The 23,212-nt window shown below is 38.2% G+C and overlaps 1 protein-coding gene across 2 annotated transcripts in view; it reads left to right on the top strand.

The window, feature by feature from the left end:
* Positions 1-22,968, top strand: part of LGSN (lengsin, lens protein with glutamine synthetase domain) — a 70,514-nt gene extending 47,546 nt beyond the window's left edge. For both annotated transcript variants that reach the window (XM_074922532.1, XM_074922541.1), the window contains exons 2-4: positions 5,204-6,197; positions 18,330-18,508; positions 21,769-22,968. In XM_074922532.1, coding sequence (XP_074778633.1) covers positions 5,204-6,197; positions 18,330-18,508; positions 21,769-22,968 — 2,373 coding nt within the window. The remainder of the gene's footprint in view (positions 1-5,203; positions 6,198-18,329; positions 18,509-21,768) is intronic.
* Positions 22,969-23,212: the final 244 nt, after the last annotated feature.

The raw sequence follows: 23,212 nt of genomic DNA, 5'->3' as shown, positions 1-23,212 counted from the left end.
TCAAACTATATGAATAATGTCACATGTCCGCATCACTTGAACAATATTTTTAAGTTTTTTAGATTGAAAACAATTTGTTTCAGTTTTGCAGCATTGTTTTATATGCTAGGAAAAAATGTCAAACTTAAGTGAAGCAGTTTAACTTTTCATAAATAAAAATTCAGCCAACCAAGCCTTACATATTTTTGTCTTTTAATTTCCCATGTTTTTCTAATTCTTAGTTATATCAGATTTTGACATTTTGATGTTCTTTGCAGAATTAATCTTTTGTTCTTGAAAAATCTTTAGCAATTACTCAGGAGGATCATCACAATTCGACCTCTTAACAATCACTTAAAATAATGGCTAAAATTGGTTAATGGTCTGAAACAAATGAGAAAACGAGAATGTGACTGAGACCCCAGTGTATTTTGCTGAGTGTTTGCATCACTTTTTTGGGTAACCAGTAGCAGGAACACTAGCTTATCTTGTTGATTAGATATACAAAAGCTCCTGATAGAGTTGCACTTTGCTTCTTTCACCTTTTCCTGTGATAGAAATCCTTCTGCAGTTATTAATCTAAAGTTATGCAAAACATCTTTTAAAATAACTCCCTTTCTCCCTCGTTTCCCTTTCAAATACTATAGTGTGAATTTCTTTTTCTCATTTCCCTGTCTGTCTTTGTCAATACTTTTTTGAGAGAGGTTTAAAAACCCCAACAGTGTTTGCAGCCTTTCCTGAGGTCATGACATAAACAAAAAGTAGGAGAAAAATTAGAAGGTCCCCTCCACAGACTCTGAATTTGCCTCATAGGACATTAGAGAAATATTTTTCAGTCACCTATAAAATCCTTTTAAGGTAAAAATTCGAGAATTGGCTTGGATTTTCACCTGTGCTTCACACACCAGAAATCTCAGCACTTATTATTCCTCCAAAAGGGAACACTTCACATTTCCAAATACTCTCAGCTTGTGGATTGGAGGGTTTACAGATGAACTACCTTTTGGCAGTGCTGTATTTTGTGATACAGTTAATGTTCCACTTTAGAGCTTGTACAAAGCTTAAAAGTGAACACAAACTGGTTGAGGAAAAACTGCTTTAGTTGTATGTTTTCTGTGTTACCACAAATCTAAATGTCTACCAGCTGTAGAAGCCTGATGGCATGCCAAAAGTGACATGTAATTATGTTAAGTAGAGCAAGCAATTTCACCTGCACAGTGCTGAAATGTTTGCTTGGTGATATTGTTCTCTATTCTTTCCTCTTCCTACCTGCATGGTGCCCTAATAACACTGCTGTAGTGCACAAGTGAAGCTCCTAGGCTCTGTTGATAGTCACAGACTCTTGTGTACTTGAAGTGACATAGTACGTATCTAGTGAAGACAGGCACAGCCGTTATTTGTATGAGTTGAGATAATTCATAATGGGAAATGAAGTCTGATCCACCCCTACTCTTCCTGCCTATTGTAGGACTTGCACTGGTCCACCTCTACTGAAACCCCCAGTGCAGAGGGGATTGGTGTTCTAGTGTGAGTTGAAGCACTGGGGCAAGAAGTCTTGAAGAAAATCAGAACTTGGGGAAGTACCAATACATATCAATGACAATTAACATCAGATAGATCTTTAGGAAGAATCTGAATCTCAGATTTGTTGTATAATGTGGCTCGCACTATTTATATTTTGGACCTAATCCTTCTGGCAGGAATATCTGAATCACCACATGAGTGTTCACTTGCTAAGAAAGAGAAGTAAATTTTTAAACTTCAAGACCTCTGACTTAGAGTGCCAGTAAATATTTGAAAACAAGCAAACAAAAATTGAATGATGCTGAAACAACTGTTGGCTAAAAGAACTTTCAAGTATCTTTAGTATCTCCTGTTACTGTTGCCACACAACAACAAAAACCTAGGAACATTCAACAATGATATAAAAAAAATATTCAGAACTTTTGCCATAATTATATAAAAAAATAATCAGAACTTTTGCCAAATTAATGCCATGACTGTTTTGTTTTCCTTTCAGCACAGAGCAGGACACACAGTTCCATGAAATTAATTCATTATTTGTATCCATCTCACTTGCACTGTAACCCTTTCAAGCTGCTATTTTACTTAATCATCTCTGTCTTCTGTAGGAAAAACTTGCTAGAAATAAAAATTTAAACAGATAATTTGTAAGTCCTGTTTCCTGAGTGCCCAGGTACTAGGTCTTTTCTGATAGTAGACACCACATAAACTGCAAGACAAGTAAGGCTGGGTCATAACTCATGCATATGACTGTCTTTAATACGAAGGAACGCTGTATTTGTACCTTGCAGAAAGTCTAGCCCTGTTTTATTCACTGCAGAGAATACTGTGAATGACTTGTAAAAGAAAGTCCATAAATGTCTGAGTTTATTCAGAAATGAAGAGTCATTCTCCTGCACAAAGTCACAGTGTGCGTTGTGCTGAGGATCTTTAGTAATGCATAGGTTGTTCTCTCTATGAATGTAAGTTTTGTTTACTTGGAGGTAAAAATGATCACTGTTTTTGTTTAAGAGCAATGGGTGCAGTATCTCTTTCAGGTCTATGACCAAAACGCAGTACCATAATCTCAAATTCTTAATGGAAAATAAACCCTTTGCAGGCTGCAGTAGATACACTATTAGAGTTCTATTGCAAGTTAGTATTTTAATTAACAAATTTACAAGTGATCAGTCTTTATCCTGATCATCTTTATTCAGAAAGAATTTGTTTTGGTAAGGATTGTAATGTGAAGATTGCACCTTATGTTCATGAAACCATTTAGAATGGCTAATTATGTGAACAGGCAGTTTTCTGACATTGCTTTTGATACATGAACTAGTCTTTGGCTAAGTATACAGGTGTCCTAAAAAAGGATGTGTTCATCTTTCCTTTTCATTTTATTGAACATTTTTCAGAGATATACAATAGAGACAACAGGTAAAATCTTAGTCTAACATTAAAATTTTCAATGGCTACCTTTGAGTACAGAGAGGGGGAGTACATTATAAAGCAGAAATTCAGATTATGCTATGTATCTGGTTTCAAGATATTCAAAAGAACAAATGAATTCTGAAAACTTCATAAAGTGGAAATCAGGATATTTTAATGATGGCAACCTCTTCTTTCTCTCAAAATATAATTTTATACATCTAGAAATTCAATTTGAATCCTCTTTTATTTAAAAATTATTTGGGTTTTTCCATTTGGCAGATACTGGTTCCTCCAACCCTACTGTTTCTCCTCCTTCTTCATTCACTTGCATATTACTAGTGGAGGTGTCAAAATTGCCCATTGTAATTCTCCATTATAAGCAGTTTTTGTCTGCTTCATTTTTCAGAGAAGTCCTTCATTATATTTGTATCCATAATGATGCAGAGTTGTAGGAATTAGCCCTATTCTACATGGGTGAATGTGTAGAGGTATCAGCAATACACCCAGAATTGTTTTATGGGGTTCTATAGGGTGTATTATGGGAATAAATCAATGCCTTCAGAGGAAGAAATAGGTTCATTAAAAACTGAGTGCTAAAGCTGGGGTAAGCAAGTATTTCTATTGTGAATGAGCCAGTAACCGTGTTTGAATGTGAGTGGGCATCACAAGCACATTACTGTCAAGATACATGCACGAGAGTTTCAGGCACAGAGTGACTTATTCTCCCTGTAGAGCTGGTGGCCAGCTGCCTTCCATGCTCACTGCAATGCCCCAACAACCTTCCAGAGTATCTGTAAATACAGTGTGTAACAGAAATTTAGAGCAAGGGGGAGAGGGAAAGGGAGTATTCCTGTGAGCTCTGTGTTAGGAGAGAAGTCATAAGCCTTTTTTGACTAGAAAGTGATGGAAAATAGCATAATGAGAAAATGAGGAAAATAGGGAGGAATAATATAGAAAAAGGGAGATGTTAATGACCTTCACGTAGCCCATGTAACTGTTTCCTTCCACATACACATCAGACGCTGCTGCCTTTTCCTCTACATGCTTTTATCTGCCAACAGGAATCTCTTTTGCCTTATCCAGACTGGCATTCACTTTGCTTTTGTGCAGATCCCTACTTCTGGAAATTCAGAAATTGGAGAGAGTGCAGATTATTCCTTTGTGGAAAAGGTAAAGAATGGTTTCATTCAGAGGATATCTCTTGATTTCCCAGTGTTTTTACAGGTGTTAATTCCAGCCCAGCTCAAGCAAACCAAGGACTGTTCGTTAAACTACAAGTCTTAAATACATGCTCGAGTAGGTATTCATAAGCAATATAACAGTTTGTGATTGGCTATGGAATGATTTATATTTTGTTGAAACCATATTACAGAGTATTTTTAAAGACATTGTAAGATGGAGAATTCAATCCCTACGTTGATAGTTTGTGGAATAATTAATCACCCACAATATTAAATTCTCTGCAGCTTTTAAAATTTGAATGTATCTGGTTTTGATTTCCTGTCCTTTTCCCTGTCACCATCAGATTAATCACAATTGTGGTAGGATCAAGATACTTAGGAGGGACAATGATCCAGACACTTCTTGATATACTTTGGGATAATGCAAACAGATTAATTTTTGTAGCTCCTATATGCACTTTCTCCACATGTTTACATCCATTTTAAAATCTGCTCCTAGCACTACAATATAAATCATACCAATGCCACATACAAAAGTAAACATAATCATCTGTTTCTTTCCTGTTTACACATTCAAATATGGGTTTGTCCTTTTGACCACTGCCATGGAAGTTCAGTTATTTGGCCAAATTAGATCCTAAAATTCATTTAAAAGCGGTTTATTTTCAGGTTTCACTCCCCATACTTATAAGGATTGCCACCTTTCTGTTTCAGGGTAATACATTTCCTTTGTGAATACAAATGCTTTTAATATAAGAATATACTTAAATATAACTATTATAATACTTTTTTTTTTTCACATTTAAAGAGTGCATGTGTGACAAATGATGTCACACAGTGTACAATGTCTTATATATGTTAATCTACTAAAACTGTTAAAAAACTATATTATGAAGGCATTTTCACCAATTTTATTCAAAATAATTTAGTGAGGATTTTATAAATCAAAATAGCAGAATTTGAGGGTCAGTAAGTGTCCACAGAGACCTTCATCATCAAGAAGTAATGGAAGTGCTACAAGGTAAATGCAGCTGGTGGTAGTACTCCATTGCCATGTTCTGTTTCATTCATGCATGTTATTTGGTTGTATATTTTATTGCTGGTTACAGAACACATCTGAAAGTGACAATGATGAAGTTGATGGCAACAATATATGTGGTTTCAGAAAGAAAAAGGGAGTCAAAGGTCCTACAAAGTTCATTCCTCCTTTAAAAAATGAGAAGATGGAGCTGTCCCACACCTCAAAAATCCCAGATCCTTGTCCCCTTCAAGGAACCACCGGTTACTCAGAACCACCATCAAATCAATCTCTTCAAAACCTGACTAGCTTTCCTCCAGTACAAAAAGACAGAGGGAGTTGTGACAGTTCCCGTACTGGCAGTGACATGAAAGAAGACATGTCTGGAGAAACTCAAGCAATCCAGGAAAATGTTGACACTGGGAAAAGAGTAATAGGAAAAATGCGTGAAGAAATAGATACAGCGGCTAAAACAGAGCAGCCCGTGGGTATGCAACCCACGAGGAGCACCAGGAAAGCTGGGTGCACAGAGGCAGCACGCAGAGAGGGCAGTGAGAAGGAAGAGAGCAAGCCAAAAGAACGGGGTAGGATGGAAGAAAAAGATATCAACTTTCACGTGACAAAGACGGGCTCCCTAGGCAGTATTGTAACCACACAGGGAAGTGGTACTGCAGAGTCCTTCACAGGGGCACCTGACATTTCAAAACGAAGTCTGAGAGAGTTGAAAAACCTGCTGAGTGAAGGCCCTCTGCCTGCTCATGGGCCCAGCTACAGTGGCAAGGCAGGTGGCACTTTTTCTCAGAAAAATTCAAAGCCCCGGGAGAAAACAGCTGACAAGCAGGGCCGACCCTTCGAGACTTTTAGTCCCCATTTTGGAGAGGAGAATCGAAAGTACCACAGCTTCCATAAGGAGGGAGTGGGGCAGCAGAACAAACCTCTCCTGGTCCTCAGCGCTGCCGGGTCTGATCAGCAACAACCAGTGGGAAATGACATGGATCAGCTTATCCTGGGACTACCAGCAGCTTCTACACATGCAGAAAGCACACCTCCTGAGATTCAGTTTGACTCCTCTGCAGGCCACGCCGGTAAGGATATTTAAACATCACCCACTGTCCTGTTAAAGAGAATGCTCCCGTTGTTTTGCGGGCTTTTGTTAAGCTGCAAACTTTAGTCAGAGCTTGTGCATGAGAGAGTTGACACCTGTGGTTTCTGTATGGTCAGGATGGATCAGAAGTTGTGCTCTACATCAATGCTGGGTTTTTTCAGTCATTTATGAAGCCCAGCTGCCTGCCAAAACCTGCCACGCACAAGTGGTCATGTCTTTCTCACTAAAACTGAAATATTTCCTCATTTAAACTGAGCTCGGGCAACATTTCCCAAAGGTCTGCTAAACGCTGCAAAACTCTGATGGCATCTGGGCTTCTTAAAATTTCCTTTTTGTTAACATTTCCAGCAGTGGAAATTGCTCCCATGTAGGGAAGATGTTTTCAATTATCTGTCCTGTGAGAGGACTGGAATGCAAAAAAAATCTCATATAAACTATAGGGGAAGAAAAGTAAATGAGGCAGAAAACTTCCACTTCATGCTGTTCAATAAGTCCATTTTGGAAGTGTTTATAGAGCCAATTAATTGCTACTAATAGGCTGTGATTTCTTTGAGACTGTAAAACCTATGCTTCGGGGCTAGCTGGATCAGCAAACTGAAAGCTATTAGCTATGTAATGTAATGGGCTTGAGCAGTTCATTGTTTTGTGTCTATTCCAGGAAGCACACAAACAACAATTTGACAACTGAATAGATATCAGATTAATAAATTTCCAGAAGCAACAGATTCAGATCATATTATCAGCTTTTCAGGATCTTACCCTCTGATTTATCTCACTGATACAAGAAATATGAAGCTCTTCACTAACAAAGTACTTTGTCATTAATTATGCAAGAAAACATAATAACAGCAATTACATTTTTACAACCATATCAAGCTATCCTGCTTTTTTTAAAGTGTCCTTTCAGATGGGTAGAAACATTGCTATACATACTCTGAAAACAGACAATTTGAATTTTTCAGATGTTGTTAGCTACAGCAGGATTCCTCAATAGACATATTGTGTTACCCAGTTTGAAGAAGTCTAAAAAAGATATCCATGAACATTACCAGTGATAACTCAGGGCACCGCATGAGAAATATAAAGCTTTGAAAAGATATTTTGTGCTCAAACCACTTTCTATTCACGTCGATTAGAATAAAGAGGTTAGAGGATTATTTCTCAGCCTACACTTGATGCTGTTCAGTTTCCAGATTATGTTGTTTTTAATATTGCTGAAAGGCTAGCAAAATGCATTGTCAATTTTAGATTACTACTGTTTTCTCATTGTCTGCAAAACAAGCAAGTAGATTTAAAAATCTAAGAATAATTATTCTTTGTTATAACACCATTTACAAGGTACAGGGAACTGATGAAATTAATTGTACACTCCACAGGGAGATTTCAACACAATTTTAGCCACTTAAAATGTAGTGGCTAATCCATGTTTATTACCTAGTCAGTAGAGAATTTTATCATCAAAGAGGTATTAAGGGTTGATGAGAAATTGACCTCTGGAGGTGGGCATCTCTTTCCACTCAATGGGAAGAGGTCCCATGGTGGTTAGTTTAGATTATTTGCCTAACTCTGAAATGCCTAAAGCTACCTGGGGTTAATCCTCTCTGTATCACTGGAGATAACAATTATTGTAAGAGAACTATAGAAGAGAACTATCTATGAAGGGTGGTGGGGGAAAACTGTTTTGTCTCATCATCCAGAAGTTCTGGAATCTCATGAGGTTTGCACTCCATTTGGATTTGGCCAAACAAATTGTAGGGCTCCATTTGTGTTTCCGCTAGTAAATCGAATGCACAGAAATAGTTTCTGCTTAATTAGAAATGTATGTGTTTGTCTGAAATGTAATTTTCATTGAATACATTCAGTAACTTAAGAGAAGAAAGTTTCAGATAAAATTCTGCACTCTTTAATGAGGTTTTACATAAACAGCATTTTATTGCTGCAGGTGATAACTTATTAAGATTGATAAAATGAAATCCTAAATATTTTAGTATTATGACTAAAATATTACCTGAAATATTTTAGTTACCAGAGTGCCTGAAGTCTCATATCTAAACATATCATGATATTGAGTAGATCTGAAATACAACCTCTTGTATTTTGCAAATTTTCAAATATTTGACCTTGGTCAAATAGAAATCTTGATTCAAAATGTTTGAAAAAATTACAAGAGGTTGTATTTCAGATCTATTCAGTGTCAAGATATGACCAAAGCAGGAATATACCTTATTGTTCTAAAAGTACACAGTTAAGGGACAGTCTCTAGAGGTCAGCAGTAGAAAGGCAAAGACATGTAGCTGAGCTTTAGAGATTCAGTGTAATTCAGAGGATTGAAATACAGTCATCCTAGTTATGTCATTAACATCTCTCTAAAATAATAAATCCATATATTTTTTCCAAAATTCTGATTGGAAATTGTGGAAATATTACTGCCTGGCCATTTTGTCAACTGCTTGTTAGCTCTTTCGTAAAAGAAATTTTGCGACATGGGAAAAAAAAAAAATGGAAAAGAGACAGACAAGCAAGATTATTTGGGTCAGTACAAAAAATTTTACTTGGACAGTGCCAGTGAAACTAGAGCTAAAGTTAAAGCTAAAGATATTTTATTCTCATCACCACGGAAATATAGAAACTAATATATGTAGCTAATTAGGCAAACGCACTGACTGCAATAACATAAATTTAGTAATTTTATTTGCATAAGTGTCTATATATTATAATGATGTGCACTTCTGAATATTGGTATGTAGTCATTAATAATCAGGTCCTTCTTAAGCTGTTCAGAGTCTGCATTTTTGGGAGACCAAGAGGGAGTCATCCAAACAGTAAAAATTCAAATGAAATTTCATGTATGTAACATATAACACTTCACAGTATGTACATGCACACATATGAATGCATGCATGTACTATATGTATAGTGTATATAGCATATAACATAAGTGTATGTTGTTCTCTCTGAACTCAGATCTTATCACATGCTGTTCTGCACCCTACAAAATTGGACTATTTATACATTGATAGCAGAGAAGAGGCCAATGAGAAGAACTTTATTTGAGCAATTCCCAAGGATCCAGATACACCCCACTGTTGGGGTTCTCTTTGTCACAGAGGGATATGGGCTGTCAAAGCCAGGGACTGCACCTGGTTTCAGCAGCCACCTGCACTGCCTATGGTCAGCGGGCCCTGCAGAGCCTGGTGCCACCACACAGGCTTAGGAGCAATCTCTCTTCTGAACCTTGTGAGACAACAGCACCTCCAGGTAGCTCTAGGTGGGCAGCACACTGGAATCAAGCTGTGACCTGAGGCTTCAAATTCCCTTTGTATGTCTTGGCCTGTAGCTGGGATAAAAAAAATGTTTGTTAAAAGCTACTTGAGTGCAGGCTGCAGAGCTGGGCCCCCAGAAAGCTGAGCAGGTCATCCCAACAGAGCTCATCTTCTTGAGTATATATCAAGAGAAGCCATGTAAACATGACCAGCACAGTATCAGAAACTGCTGGAGGGAGAAGGAAATTTCTGAAGAAAGAAAATATGTTTTATCTATAGCTGGAATCAGTAGCTACTTAGTGACTGTTGAAAATTTCAAATGCACAGAAAAAAAAAAGGTTTGAACACTCCAAGAATCACATGAAATGTTATGCAGGTGCTGACCCCAAAGACTAAGTTCTTTTGCTAAGTTATTGTTTTAAAGAAAAGCATATCAAGTAGCTACTAGCTACTAACAGGCTATATTTCATATTTAAGACTTCAACATATTTCATTAGTCCTACAATTCTCTTTTCTATTACAATGAATAACCTCATGTTGTTACTCTTACTTAAAGCTCTTATTTTTAGTAATAAGGCAGTCACAAATTATGATTCCTACTATTTAGAGGCAGAGTTATGAAAAGAAGTCTTCAACAAAAAATTAGCCTAGGGTTTTTGCTCCATTGAAATTAAAAGGTTTGTCCATTCACTTTTAACAAAATTTGAACTCTCCCTGTGGTTTCACTGTGCTCTGTGCTCACTTGGAGGCACATTTGTCCCCACTAAGTCTGAGCAGTAAGTCAAGTCAGTGGTGAGGAAATAGAAATGGATACTCTTCTGGAGCTGTAAGTGGACAATCAGGAGATATAAGTGGACACAGGAGAGGTATGTAAATTGCTGCTCCAGGTACTTCATATTCACTGCCTCCACAGAATCACCACATCTTACTGTGAGGATTACTTAGGACTGTGTTTTTCACTTGCTACTTTTCTCTGCTTTGTATTTTACATAATCTGTGCTGTTCTTGCATCTCTCCTAAAGTGAAAAAACAAAGCCATACTGTTTCTTCATGGACCTTCCTCATGCCCTACCTGCAGTTCAAGAATTTTTTTCTAATGTTTCTTCTTCTACATTTTGAACTCAAGTTGAACATAGCAGGGCTGAAGCTCAGCTCCTTTCTAAACCTTCTTGATTGCCCTTATTTTCTCTTGAAGAAACCATCATATTTTCTGACTGTTTCCTTTTCCCTCCGAAGTGAGCTATATACAACTTGCTATTTTTTAAACCACAGAAGCTCTAAGAGCAGCTATTTTTCTTTAAAGCGAACCAAAACTCTTAAATCCTTTATCTTCCATACCAATAGCTGAAATCTTCCTGCTCTGTGACTGTACAATTTTCCATTTTTCCTGTCAATCTATACAAAACAAAAATGTTCAGACAGCACTTCCAGCCTATCTTTCTAATCTATTTTGTAAGACTCATCTGTCTCTGGTGCCTGTAGAAAGCTAGTTGTCCTGTGATTTTGTGAGAGAAAGACATGTATTCAAACAGTAATTCTTCCCACCCATTGGAGATGCTTATTTTCCTTCTAGTAATATTGAAAGGTTGACAAAATTATTAGTTTAGAACTAATGTAAGTGAAATGCATTCTCTGCTTAATTTCTGTCAGCCGCTTCTCCTCTGCAACATATTCAAGAAAATTTTAGTCTTTACCTTCAACACTGTGCAAAATCTTCTCTTCCCTAAATAACCTTGCTTCCCATTTAATGTGGCATTCTTCCTCATTCTCACTTTTTTTTTTTGTTTGTTTGTTAGTTTGTTTTTTAATTAGGTTCAACATTTTCAGACCAGAATGGTCTACCTGGTTTGCAATAGTTTACACCTCAGTTCATGCAACTTTGTTCAATGATTTCTTTCTTAAATCCAAACTTTCTGTTTGAGTTTAAAGAAAAGCATGTTACTCTTGATCCATCATATTTAGGTGGTTCCAGTGGGTATTACTCACCTTATTTTTTTTTCAGACTCCTGAATACTTTGTTTTAAAATCCTCTTACCCAGGAGGAATATTTTCTAACCTTTCTATAAAACTGTGATAATTTTCTTATTCAATACAGAAGAACTATTTTTATAAAACACCCTGGAAAATAGAAAAATATGGGTGATTTATTTTATCTTTCATCTATTGAGAAATAAAATCTTATTTTGTATTCAGTTCTTGATGATGTAGCTCCTCTGAGAAGCTGTGTCATGTTGTCATACAGTTTGGAAGGAATAATTCATGGATGATTGAAGCTGTTCATTAGTCTCTAAATTAGGTATAAAACTCACAAAAAAGAGCTAAGCTTCTCCATGGGCATATCAGTAAAAAAATCTACTTCACAGTTAAGATTAAAAAATAAAGCAGACTATCAAGAGACAAAGAAACGGATGGAAAAAGCATTGAAAATATCAATATCAAACAGATCAGGGAAATATTTTTACTGTCTCTCATGCTTTGATAAGTTTCTGGTATGCTTACATATTTATTCCCCTGTTAGGGGTTTTGTGGGGGAGCAAAAATAAGAGGTAAGAAACAACTTTTTATGTACTTTACTGCAGAAATCAAATACTTTACTGATCTATCAGTAAACATTTTCAGCAAAATATTTTTTTGATGAAAAAGAAATGTAATGTAAAATACATAATGCCTTCAACATAAAATGCTTATCAGCGCTATTCACATCAATAGTACTATTGAAATGTAACCCAGTACTCATGTCTATTTACCATGTTAAAAACAGATGGGAAAGAAAAGAGAGCCTTTAAATACTAGCAATAAGAATGGTGTCTAGCATAGGAAAAGCTGTCATATGAGCCTTGAGAAGCAGAGGCTGTTAATGTTTGAAGACAAGCATGAGAACATTAAGTAACATGCTGTACAAACCAGGTAGACAAAGACACAAATACACAAACCAGGGTCTTGTAAAGAACAGATGTATTTAAATTAGTACTGACAGGAGTTTCCATAGGATTTACAAGAGTGTAGATGTGTTGTTGCCCTATGGGACTCATTGCTAGTGGATATCATCAGCACAAGGTATCTGTTTTTATAAATGGGATCAATATTCATGTAGATTTTCAGGATAGGATAAAGAAGAAATTAAGACAAATTTGGATATTAACCCTCCTGCTCCTAACGACAAGACTACCTTTTTAGTGAGGAACTGCAAAACCCATTCTCTTTAGATGAGTTATTTTGCAAAAAACACCTTGCCTTTCCTGTTAATAGCTGCTGCCAAAGACAGCTCTAGAGTGACGAAACGCTGCCTTGACTGGCATAGCAATTCTTACGCTTGCCAGGGTTTTTGTTTCCCTACCTCTCTGAGACAGTAGCAGGTGCCACAGTGTGCCACAGAGCACAGGGACCTGTGCTCGGATCTGCATGTGAGTCAGGCATACCCAGACTCCACCTCATGGGGCAGGAGGAGGGTGCACACCAGCTGTGTGGCTGCAGCAGGCTGTATCAGGAGGGAGCACATCTGGCACAGCTGGTGCTGCTGGAGAGGCAGTGGGAGGAGGACACTGGGAGAAGACTGACGGAAACATGTCTCCTTTTCTGGTGCATGATTTGTATCTGGAGACTACCCGCTGGTGTCTGCTCTTGTTGCCTTACGTTACATCGGTTGTTGTGTTTCTCAATGAAGAGTTTCCAATATTACTACATTTGTTAGGTCAGCCTGTTCCTGTCATTTTCAAGTCCTCTGGAAACATGTAACATGTTCTTTTTGTTTCATCAGTTTGAAAGTCATCTCTTACAGAGCTGAGAAATTGATTGCTTTACATGTGGTGTGATTTAATAAGGGACCATGGGAAAGGATTTCTTTGAACAAGCAGATAATGACAGATTGATCTGGGACACGTGCAATTTCTTCTGTTATGGCACTTTTCTGTTGCTGAGAAGATGAAGCTGATATTAGCTATTTCCCCTAGCCTGATGTCAGCTGCTCTCAGCAATTTGAACGATTTCAATATTAATAATCTAAGAATGGTATCATTCTTATGCTAGAAATAATAATATAATTTGTATGATTTGTAGATTTTTTGGGTAATACTTTCAGTTTTTTGTTATTAATATTTTTAAATACGTTAAGATAATTAGTTTATATTTGTAGATATTTTGGACTAATTAAAAAAGAAACATGAGTAATACTAATTGTTTCTCAGTAGTAATTTAAATGAGAAATTAAGATAAAACCATAGAAAACCAAACATTAAGTGCTTTTCTGTGTACTACTGATTTGATATAGATATCTAAGGATTTGCGTGTACTTTATTTCCATTCTTTAAGACATCCAGTCTTTGATTTTTAAACCGAAAATCTGAATCAAAATCTAAGCTTTTGTGAAATTTACATATGTGTTTCCATAGAAGCAGATTTTCTGAAATGAAAATAGATGCCACATAGCGAGGCCCAGAGAGCTAGGGAAGCAGTTACAGTCAGAAACACAATCCTCCCTCATAAGAATGTAAAACTTGTAGACTATGTATGTACATTTGCTAGAGCAGTCTAATACTTATTTATTAGCTACCTTATCTCCAGTAACTAATGCTCTGGATAATGACTACAAATTGGGAAAAGACAGAGTACTCAGTTCTCTACTATACCTTTCCAAAATTTAGTCATCATTGGCTTCAGGTACTTAGTTTGCCAGTGATTTACAGAATCACAGAATCAACTAGGTTGGAAAGGACCTTGAAAATCATCTAGTGAAAACATTAACCTAGCACTGACAGTTCCCAACTACACCAGATCCCTCAGCGCTATGACAACCCGACTCTTGAACACCTCCAGGGATGGGGACTCCACCACCTCCCTGGGCAGCCCATTCCAACGCCTAACAACCCGTTCTGTAAAGAAATGCTTCCTAATATCCAGCCTAAACTTTCCATGGCGCAACTTGAGGCCATTCCCTCTTGTTCTATCGCTTGTTACTTGGTTAAAGAGACTCATCCCCAGCTCTCTGCAGCCTCCTTTCAGGTAGCTGTAGAGGGCGATGAGGTCTCCCCTCAGCCTCCTCTTCTCCAGACTAAACACCCCCAGTTCCCTCAGCCGCTCCTCGTACGACCTGTGCTCCAGACCCTGCACCAGCTTCGTTGCCCTTCTCTGGACACGCTCGAGTCATTCCATGTCCTTTTTGGAGTGAGAGGCCCAAAACTGAACACAGGAATCGAGGGGCGGCCTCAGCAGTGCCGAGTACAGGGGTCAGATCCCTTCCCTGTCCCTGCTGGCCACGCTATTGCTGACACAAGCCAGGATGCCATTGGCCTTCTTGGCCACCTGGGCACACTGCTGGCTCCTGTTCAGCCGGCTGTCAATCAACACCCCCAGGTCCCTCTCTGACTGGCAGCTCTCCAGCCACTCCTCCCCAAGCCTGTAGCGCTGCTGGGGGTTGTTGTGGCCCAAGGGCAGCCCCCGGCATTTGGCCTTATTGAAACTCCTCCAGTTGGCCTCAGCCCATGGCTCCAGCCTGTCCAGGTCTCTCTGCAGAGCCTACCTGCCCTCGAGCAGATCAACACTCCCACCCAACTGGGTGTCATCTGCAAACTGACTGAGGGTGCACTCGATCCCCTCGTCTAGATCATCAATAAAGATGTTAAACAGGAGTGGCCCCAACACCGAGCCCTGGGGGACACCACTCGTGACCGGCCGCCAGCTGGATTTAACTCCGTTCACCACAACTCTCTGGGCCCGGCCATCCAGACAGTTTTTTACCCAGCGAAGTGTGTGCCCATCCAAGACACGAGCAGCCAGTTTTGCCAGGAGAATGCTGTGGGAAATGGTGTCAAAGGCCTTACTAAAGTCAAGGTAAACAACATCCACAGCCTTTCCCTCATCCAATAAGCAGGTTGTCCTGCCATAGAAGGAGATCAGGTTTATTCAGTGGCTTCCAAGAAAATATATTTTGGGACCTGTGCTGGAGAAAAGTAAGTATTCTCAGCAGTTATTCACTAAATATTATTTAAAAAACAAATCCCCTTTCATATTTCCAAAGTCAGTCAGAGATATTAAGTCATGATGGTATTTTTTATCTGTTATACCATTTACATAAACTTATTTTTTCAATGGGAAAGATAATCTGCAAATTGTTTAAAAGATTAACTGCCCCTAAAAAGTATGTGAAAGCTGTGAGTGTTTCTGTTGATTCTAACAGATTTTGGATAAAGGCTATTGTATATTAGTAAGTATCTGTGTTTTCACTAGAGGGCTGTCTAGACTGGTATATAGCCTAATTTTAGACTAATTCTAGACCAATAAATACTAGACTAATATAAAAATTTTAGGCTCATAATTTAAAATGATCTATCATTAATCATAACTCCAACTGGAGAAGACAAATTCTTGTTTCTTCAGTTAATAATTTTTACTTGCTTAATGTTCTTTAAAACATTATTTTATAGGATTTTTCTGTTTATTTTTATTATTTGGTATAATTTAATTATGTAGTTATGCATTTATTCAAATAACTTTAGCCTGAAGACAACGGATATATAAAATTTGGAAAATTACCTACCATTGGTAGATGTTTAAATTAAGGATATTTGTAGCTTTATTTTTTAAATTAATTCATACATCATTAATATAAATGCACATCACATTTGTGTTTTTCTTAGATAATGATTTTATATCATTTATGTCTCTTATGAATAATGACTTAAAGAGTTACTTGGGTCAGAGTTAGAGTTGTTTTTTATGAATTATGTTTTTACCTGAAAAATGTTTGTTCAGTAGATGTAAACTTACCGGGCAACATTTGAGGACATTATAAAAAATACTTGCAAAATTTACATCAAAAGTTGGCAATATTCTGATGTCAATGGTTGCCAGTCAAACTTTATTCTGAATAATATCAAGACATAAAAATCTCGGTGTGACATTCCCTGTCTACCATCTTTGCACAGGAAATTAACACGTGTAGAGTAATTGTTTGAGCACTTCTTTTACAAAAGCAGATGGCTGGAGTTGAAGAAAACACTACTTGCTTTAATCTGTAGAAAGATTTTCAGAATCTTTTAAAATTCTGTCAATCTAATAAATAACCACAGTTATTAGCTGGTAATAAACTTCTAATTGATGATCAGGTTCATAAAGAGGTCAAATCTGTTAAACATCAGTAAATATGAATGTTGTAAAACAATGTTACAGGACTTCTGAAGTGGTATTCAAATAACTATTACTTGGATGACACACACAAGACAAGGCCAGTTTATATATCCTCCCTGCTCACTATTTTGTCACCATCTGTAACAGTGTGAATGTTACACAAAATATTTAAACAGGATTTCCTTTTTTAATTTACATCTTTTAAAGGACATAGTCTCCTAGTGTTTATAGGAGGCAGTGGAAAAAAGCTAATTCCATAAGCATTTTACAGCTGAAGAAGACCAAAGGGAAAGATGTCACAAGAAGTACATGTGACAAAATTATTTTTTTCTTGCTTCTACCTTTTTGGTTTTTACTGTTTTCCTACAAACTCGTGTTTACTTAAAATCTTGTCCTGTGCTTTCACCTGTCATTCCTCAGGGAGCACTGTTACTACTTAATCTCTTCTTACTTTATGACCTAAAGTATCCTTGTCACCTCTTTGCCATCTGAAGCTGGAGGATACTCCAGTAGTATCCAGAGGCTCCAAGAAGTTTATGACTGTGGATGAGTCTTCTGCCTTCTCAAGGAGTAATCAGACAGCCTTGTGCTGGGCTATCTGGAGAGCCTCCTTACAGCCTTGTAGCTGGCAGTCTGACTTGCCCCAAAGGAGAGGTCAAAAATGTGTGTTTTTGCCTGCCTGCTAAAAGATATCTACTGTAGTCTGGGTAGTTTAGTACCCAAGAGATTGGGAGTGCTCCCACCAGCCTTTGTAGTGCCTCAGCATGAAGCTTTTAATTTTCACTTGAAGGGTGGTAGTAAATGGTTGCTGTTGGTGATCTACTGTGGATCTGAAAGATCTGCAAAAATTCATCTGATCATATCCTTAGGAAGAATGGAGGACTTTCAGAAATTTAGAAACACTTTTTTTTTTTCCACATTTTTTCATATCTTAATATAAATTTTTACCCTTGTTGTAGTTAGTTTATTTTACTAAATGTAAATTAATACCTTATAAAGTTTAACTTGAATAATAACAATACATAGATACTCAAAAAAAAGCAGGTTGAGAGATTGAGAGGTTTGTGAAAGGAAGTTACTGTGCCCAGCTCTCTGCTCCATTACAGAAGTTATACTCAGATGTTAACTGCTTTCATGTCAAGAAGCTTATACAGCTGTGGTAAGACAGTTAAGAAGACAACTCCAAAACAGCAAATGCATAAATGAATAAACTTCTCTTAACGGTCTATTGCCTGTGGTGGAGAAGACTGCAGTCCTTCTTAGTAGGTCTTGAAATAGGTTTAGAAGATAATTTTCCTTTTTATCATATTTCTGTATCCATGCACTTTTCAAAGGCATTGAGGAAATACAGCATCTGAATTCTATCAGCTTTTAGTGGGAAATAGGTAACCAGCTGCTATTTGTGCACCCAACAAACCAGCTGAGGTATCCTTCAGAAATTCTGGACTGTACTGCATGATTCCCCTGTGTTCTCTTATCAACTTGAAAAAAAGTTTAAGTTATAGACCATTCAAAAAAAAAGACAGGATTTATTCAGGTCCTCAGAGAAAAATAAGATGTGTTTATTTAAAAAAATGTTTTGTCACACAGATCTTCTTATTTTTGTTTTTACACCCAATGTTGTGGGAGTTTCCCACATAGTTTCCCACTGTTGCATTTTTAGAAGAACAGCCTGTATTCCAGCATTCATTATTTTGTTTGACATGAACATTCCTCTTCACTTATAGCATCCAGCAGAGAGCCTGATGTAAACGGCCTCGGAGGTCCAACTCTCCTTCACCTGTTCTCTCATATTGAATTTATTAAGCAGCAGATGGCCAGGGACAACGTACAGTTTGTCAGATTTGAATCAATAGACCTCCATGGTGTGTCAAGATCAAAGAATGTTCCTTCTCGCTTTTTCCACGTAAGTTCTTTGGTTTCTAGCTGTATTTTTATGTGTTTTCATGGCCCTGTCCTTAATTTTTTTTCATAGTGCAGACAGAAACTCAAACTTAGAACAAATTATCTGTTCACTCCACTTCTTAATGTTCCCAAAGGATCTGAACATTTTTCATCACTGCAATCATCTGTTCTTTCAAATCGTAATCTAATTAAATAAGGCCAGTAATTTCAGTTCTTTGAGCTTCTAATAAGCTCTTCCCACAGAATTATCTTTTCAGGTTCAATGCATTATAAAGATTTTGTTTTATTGAACATCATCAAATTGCAAAAAGAAAGGAGTAAACACTGAAAGAAAGAAAATGACTGAATGAAAATCACTTCAGCTATGAGAAATTTTATAGTGATCAATCATATAAGGAAATACCATTGGGTTGCATGATTACTTAATAGAAATATTTGCCCTATTTAACAATTCAGGAAATAAGAACCAAATTAGGAAGCAATCCTCACTGTGTGTATCCTTGACAGATCAGCCTTTCCAGTATATTGCTTCTGTGATACTTAATGTGCATTATACTTTCATTCACATATCACTATGAATATTTTAAGCTTTATTGATGATCACAAAAAAATATATGAACATAAAAAGAGGTAGAGCACTTTTGTTACAAATTCCTTCTGAAGCCTAAGCGTGTTTTCACGATTTCCCTTTTAGATATTGCTAAACTGAAACTGTATCATCTAAATACAATTTGCTCTCTCTGATGTCATTTGGATTTTATAAAAATAAACTCTCAGTCAGTTTAATTCTTGTGAGGGGCAGTAGGTTAACTGCAACTTCTCTTTCAGTTGCTGTGTCAAATTGCAGATATCTAGATCAGCTTGTTCAAAGACAGCTTTTGTGTTTACCTTACCATCTGAACAAATTGAGCTTTGCATGACAGTCCAAATTTCTAGACACTAAAAAAATGTGTATCTGCACACACACACACATACATATGTATCACACAGAGCAACTGAGAGCAATTTCTTTTTTTTTTTTGGGGTAGTGGGGTTGGAGGAGGTAATCTCCTTCAACACCTCTCCAGTGTCAAACGGACAGCTTAGAACATCTTGGAGCAGTATTCACCATACTGTGCAGCTGTGGTGGGTTGACCCTGGCTGGACACCCTATGCCCACCAAAGTCACTCTATCACTCCACTCCTCAGCTGGACGGGGAAGAGAAAATATAACAAAAGGCTCATGATAAGGACAGGGAGAGATCCCTCACCAATTAGCATCATGGGCAAACCAGACTCAACTCGGGAAAAGTAACTTAATTTATTGCCAATCAAATCAGAGTAGGATAATGAGAAATAAAACAAGTCTTAAGTACCTTCCCTCACCCATCCCTTCTTCCTGGGCTTATCTTCACTCCTGAATTCTCTACTTCCTCCCCACCAGTGGTGCAGGGGGTCAGGGAAATAGGGCTTGTGGTCAGTTCATCACCCATTGTCTCTGCTGCTTCTTCCTCCTCAGGGGAAGGACTCTCACACTCTTCCTCCAGTGTGGGGTCCCTCCCATGTGACACAGCCCTTCATGAACTTCTCTAACGTGGGTCTCTCCCACAGGCTGCAGTTCATGAACTGCTCCAGCGTGGGTCCCTCCCACGGGGTGCAGTCCTTCAGGAACAGACTGCTCCAGCGTGGGTCCCCCACGGGGTCACAAGTCCTGACAGAAAACCTGCTCCAGAGTGGGCTCCTCTCTCCATGGGGCCACAGGTCCTGCCAGGAGCCTGCTCCAGCGTGGGCTTCCCACGGGGTCACAGCCTCCTTTGGGCATCCCCCTGCTCCAGCGTGGGGTCCTCCCCGGGCTGCAGGTGGGTCTCTGCCCCCCCATTGCCCCCCACGGGCGCAGGGCACAGCTGCCTCACCATGGGCTGCACCACGGCCTGCAGGGGAATCTCTGCCCCGGTGCCTGCAGCACCTCCTGCCCCTCCTCCTTCACTGACCTGCGTGTCTGCAGGGCTGTTGCTCTCACGTATTCTCACTCTTCTCTCTGGCTGCAATTGCTCTCCCACAGTTATTTTCCCTTCAGCCCTGGCCAGCAGTGGGTCCATCCTGGAGCCGGCTGGCATTGGCTCTGTTGGACACTGGGGAAGCTTCCAGCAGCTTCTCACAGAAGCTGCCCCTGTAGTTCCCCTGCTACCAAAACCTTGCCACACAAACACAATACAGCAGTTTTGGCTATGGGTGTCACACAGGGAGAATTGTTACCGCTGGACTGCCACCTACTTAAGAAAAGGCAGACCGTGTATATTTATTTTGAGAGAGGCCACAATAGGCAGTTTGAAGTATTTCAACAATTTTCCAGATGGATAGGAAAATTTTGTTTTTTCAGCTCTGAGTTTGCCCCTTTATAGATTTGTTCTGTCTCCTCTGCTCACTCAGATGGTAATACTTCCCCTTGAAAGAATAAAGGTAAGATGTAAACATGAACCAGATATCACTTGATAGAACTTGGCATATTTGCAGTTTTCATCAACTAAATGTTTGAATATAAGGTAAGATGTAAAGGTGGTTGTTTGAAGGTAGATGATCCTTTCTTGGGGTCCTAGCAACATTTCATTTGTGTAAGCTGAAGCTCTCTGTTCAAATGGAGAAGAAAGTATAATAATGTGTTTATCCTGTTGGCTACCTAGAAGGGTAATACTGAAACACTAGAATAATTTCTCACTTGGAAGTGCTTCCCTGCATTTTACCCCTAAATTTATTAAATTCAGAAAGTGAGAATCTTCAGTTAAACTTAGCATCTGAAAAACAGTGAGGTATGTGTTATGGCATTTAAAGAGAAGTCACAGCCTGAATTTGTGTTGTCATGAGTCTTGTGTGGTCACTTGGATCTATGTAAAGGAAATGCTCAGAGGATATGGTAGCCTAATAGAGTAACTATAGATAGAAGTCTGACTTACAGACTTTGCACCTAATTGCTGATGCCCATAGTTGTATAAAGACCATGCAAGATAAGTGTTGAACATTTTTTAATTTCTTTATGGAAACTTAAAAAATGGTCATTGGGATACTTGATGCCAGGGTTTTCATACCAATCTTGTAGAAAGTTGTTCTTCACAATGACACAGTAACTGGCTGTTGCCCTCCACTTTAGCAATCACTGCATTTTAGTGTTCTTTTAGGAAAAATACTATTGTTACGGAGAATATGAGTTTTATATATTTTACATATATAAAAATACTGTTGAGTTCTTTTTTCATTTGGTAATCTGTCATTCTGCTCTGTGTTTAGGAGAAAGCAATTAATGGTGTTGCCATGCCCAGAAGTTACCTTGAACTGACGCTGAATCCTAAAGATAATGAATTAGATTACATAAATGCAACCAATTTTAATTGTGACATAATCCTGAACCCTGATTTATCAACATTTCGAATACTACCCTGGACTGAGCAGACTGCAAGAGTGATATGTGATTCCTTCACTGTGATGGGCAACCCACTAATGACCTCACCGAGGCACATTGCCAAGAAACAGCTGAGCCAGCTTCAGGACAATGGCTTTTCTCTGCACTCTGCCTTCACTTACGAATTTTGTATTTATGGCATTACTGAAGTTGTAAATTCAAAGACAATATCCTTCCCTGCAGCCACAATACTAAATAACCATGACCAGACTTTCATTCAGGAGCTCATAGAAGGAATGTATTATGCTGGTGCCAACATTGAAAGCTTTTCTTCTTCCAGTGGGCCTGGGCAAATGGAGATCACTTTTCATCCAGCGTTTGGCATAGATGCTGCTGACAGTGCCTTCACATTTAGAACAGGCATTAAAGAAGTGGCTAAGAAGTATAACTATGTGGCTAGCTTTTTCTCAGAATCAGGATTCTACAATTCAGGGGCTCTGTCACACAGCCTGTGGGATTTGAATGGCCAGAAGAATCTGTTTTCTGCTGGTTATGGAGTTGAGGAGCTCTCAGATATTGGGAAAAATTGGTTATCAGGTCTCTTGGCGCACACAGCAGCTATCAGCTGCTTGATGGCTCCTACCACCAGCTGCCGTAAGCCTTATTCTAAATACAGTAAAGAATCAAAAGAGACTGTAAATGCAAAATGGGCATATAATGATAACAGCTGTGCCTTTAACGTCAAATGTCATGGTGGAAAAGGCACTCACATAGAGAATAAATTAAGTTCTGCTACAGCAAACCCCTACCTGGTGCTTGCTGCTACTATTGCTGCGGGTCTAGATGGAGTAAAGAGAGGACTTAGGTATGATGATATGCTCCAAGAAGAAAATCACACTGCTGATCTGAAACATTCGACAGTGCCTCTGAAACTAGAAGATGCTCTTGTGGCACTTGAGAAAGATTCGTGTATTAAGGAAGCATTAGGTGAAACTTTTATCCGATACTTCATTGCCATGAAACATTATGAGTTAGAAACTGAAGAATTGGATAGCGAAAGGAATAAATGCCTGGGGTATTTTATTTAGAAGGAACACCCTTCTGTAGTGATGCTGTGTAAATGCATACAGTGAATGGCTAAGAATCTTGAAATTAGTAAATATATTTAAAAATGTTTTTAATGCTTTGGGATTTTTTTTCCTCCTTTGTATAGTACATGGTGATCACATTTTATTGTCAGTGTGCATTCGGGATGGTGCAAAGATGATACTAATGAAATAATATTAACAAGCTTTTAAAAAACAGTAGTTTTTTCAATTTAAGTGAACAGAC

Source organism: Athene noctua, chromosome 1 (genome assembly GCF_965140245.1).
Source record: "Athene noctua chromosome 1, bAthNoc1.hap1.1, whole genome shotgun sequence".
NCBI classification, from domain to species: domain Eukaryota; kingdom Metazoa; phylum Chordata; class Aves; order Strigiformes; family Strigidae; genus Athene; species Athene noctua.
The sequence above is the reverse complement of the archived record's forward strand: the minus strand, read 5'-3'. Positions and strand labels throughout refer to the sequence as shown.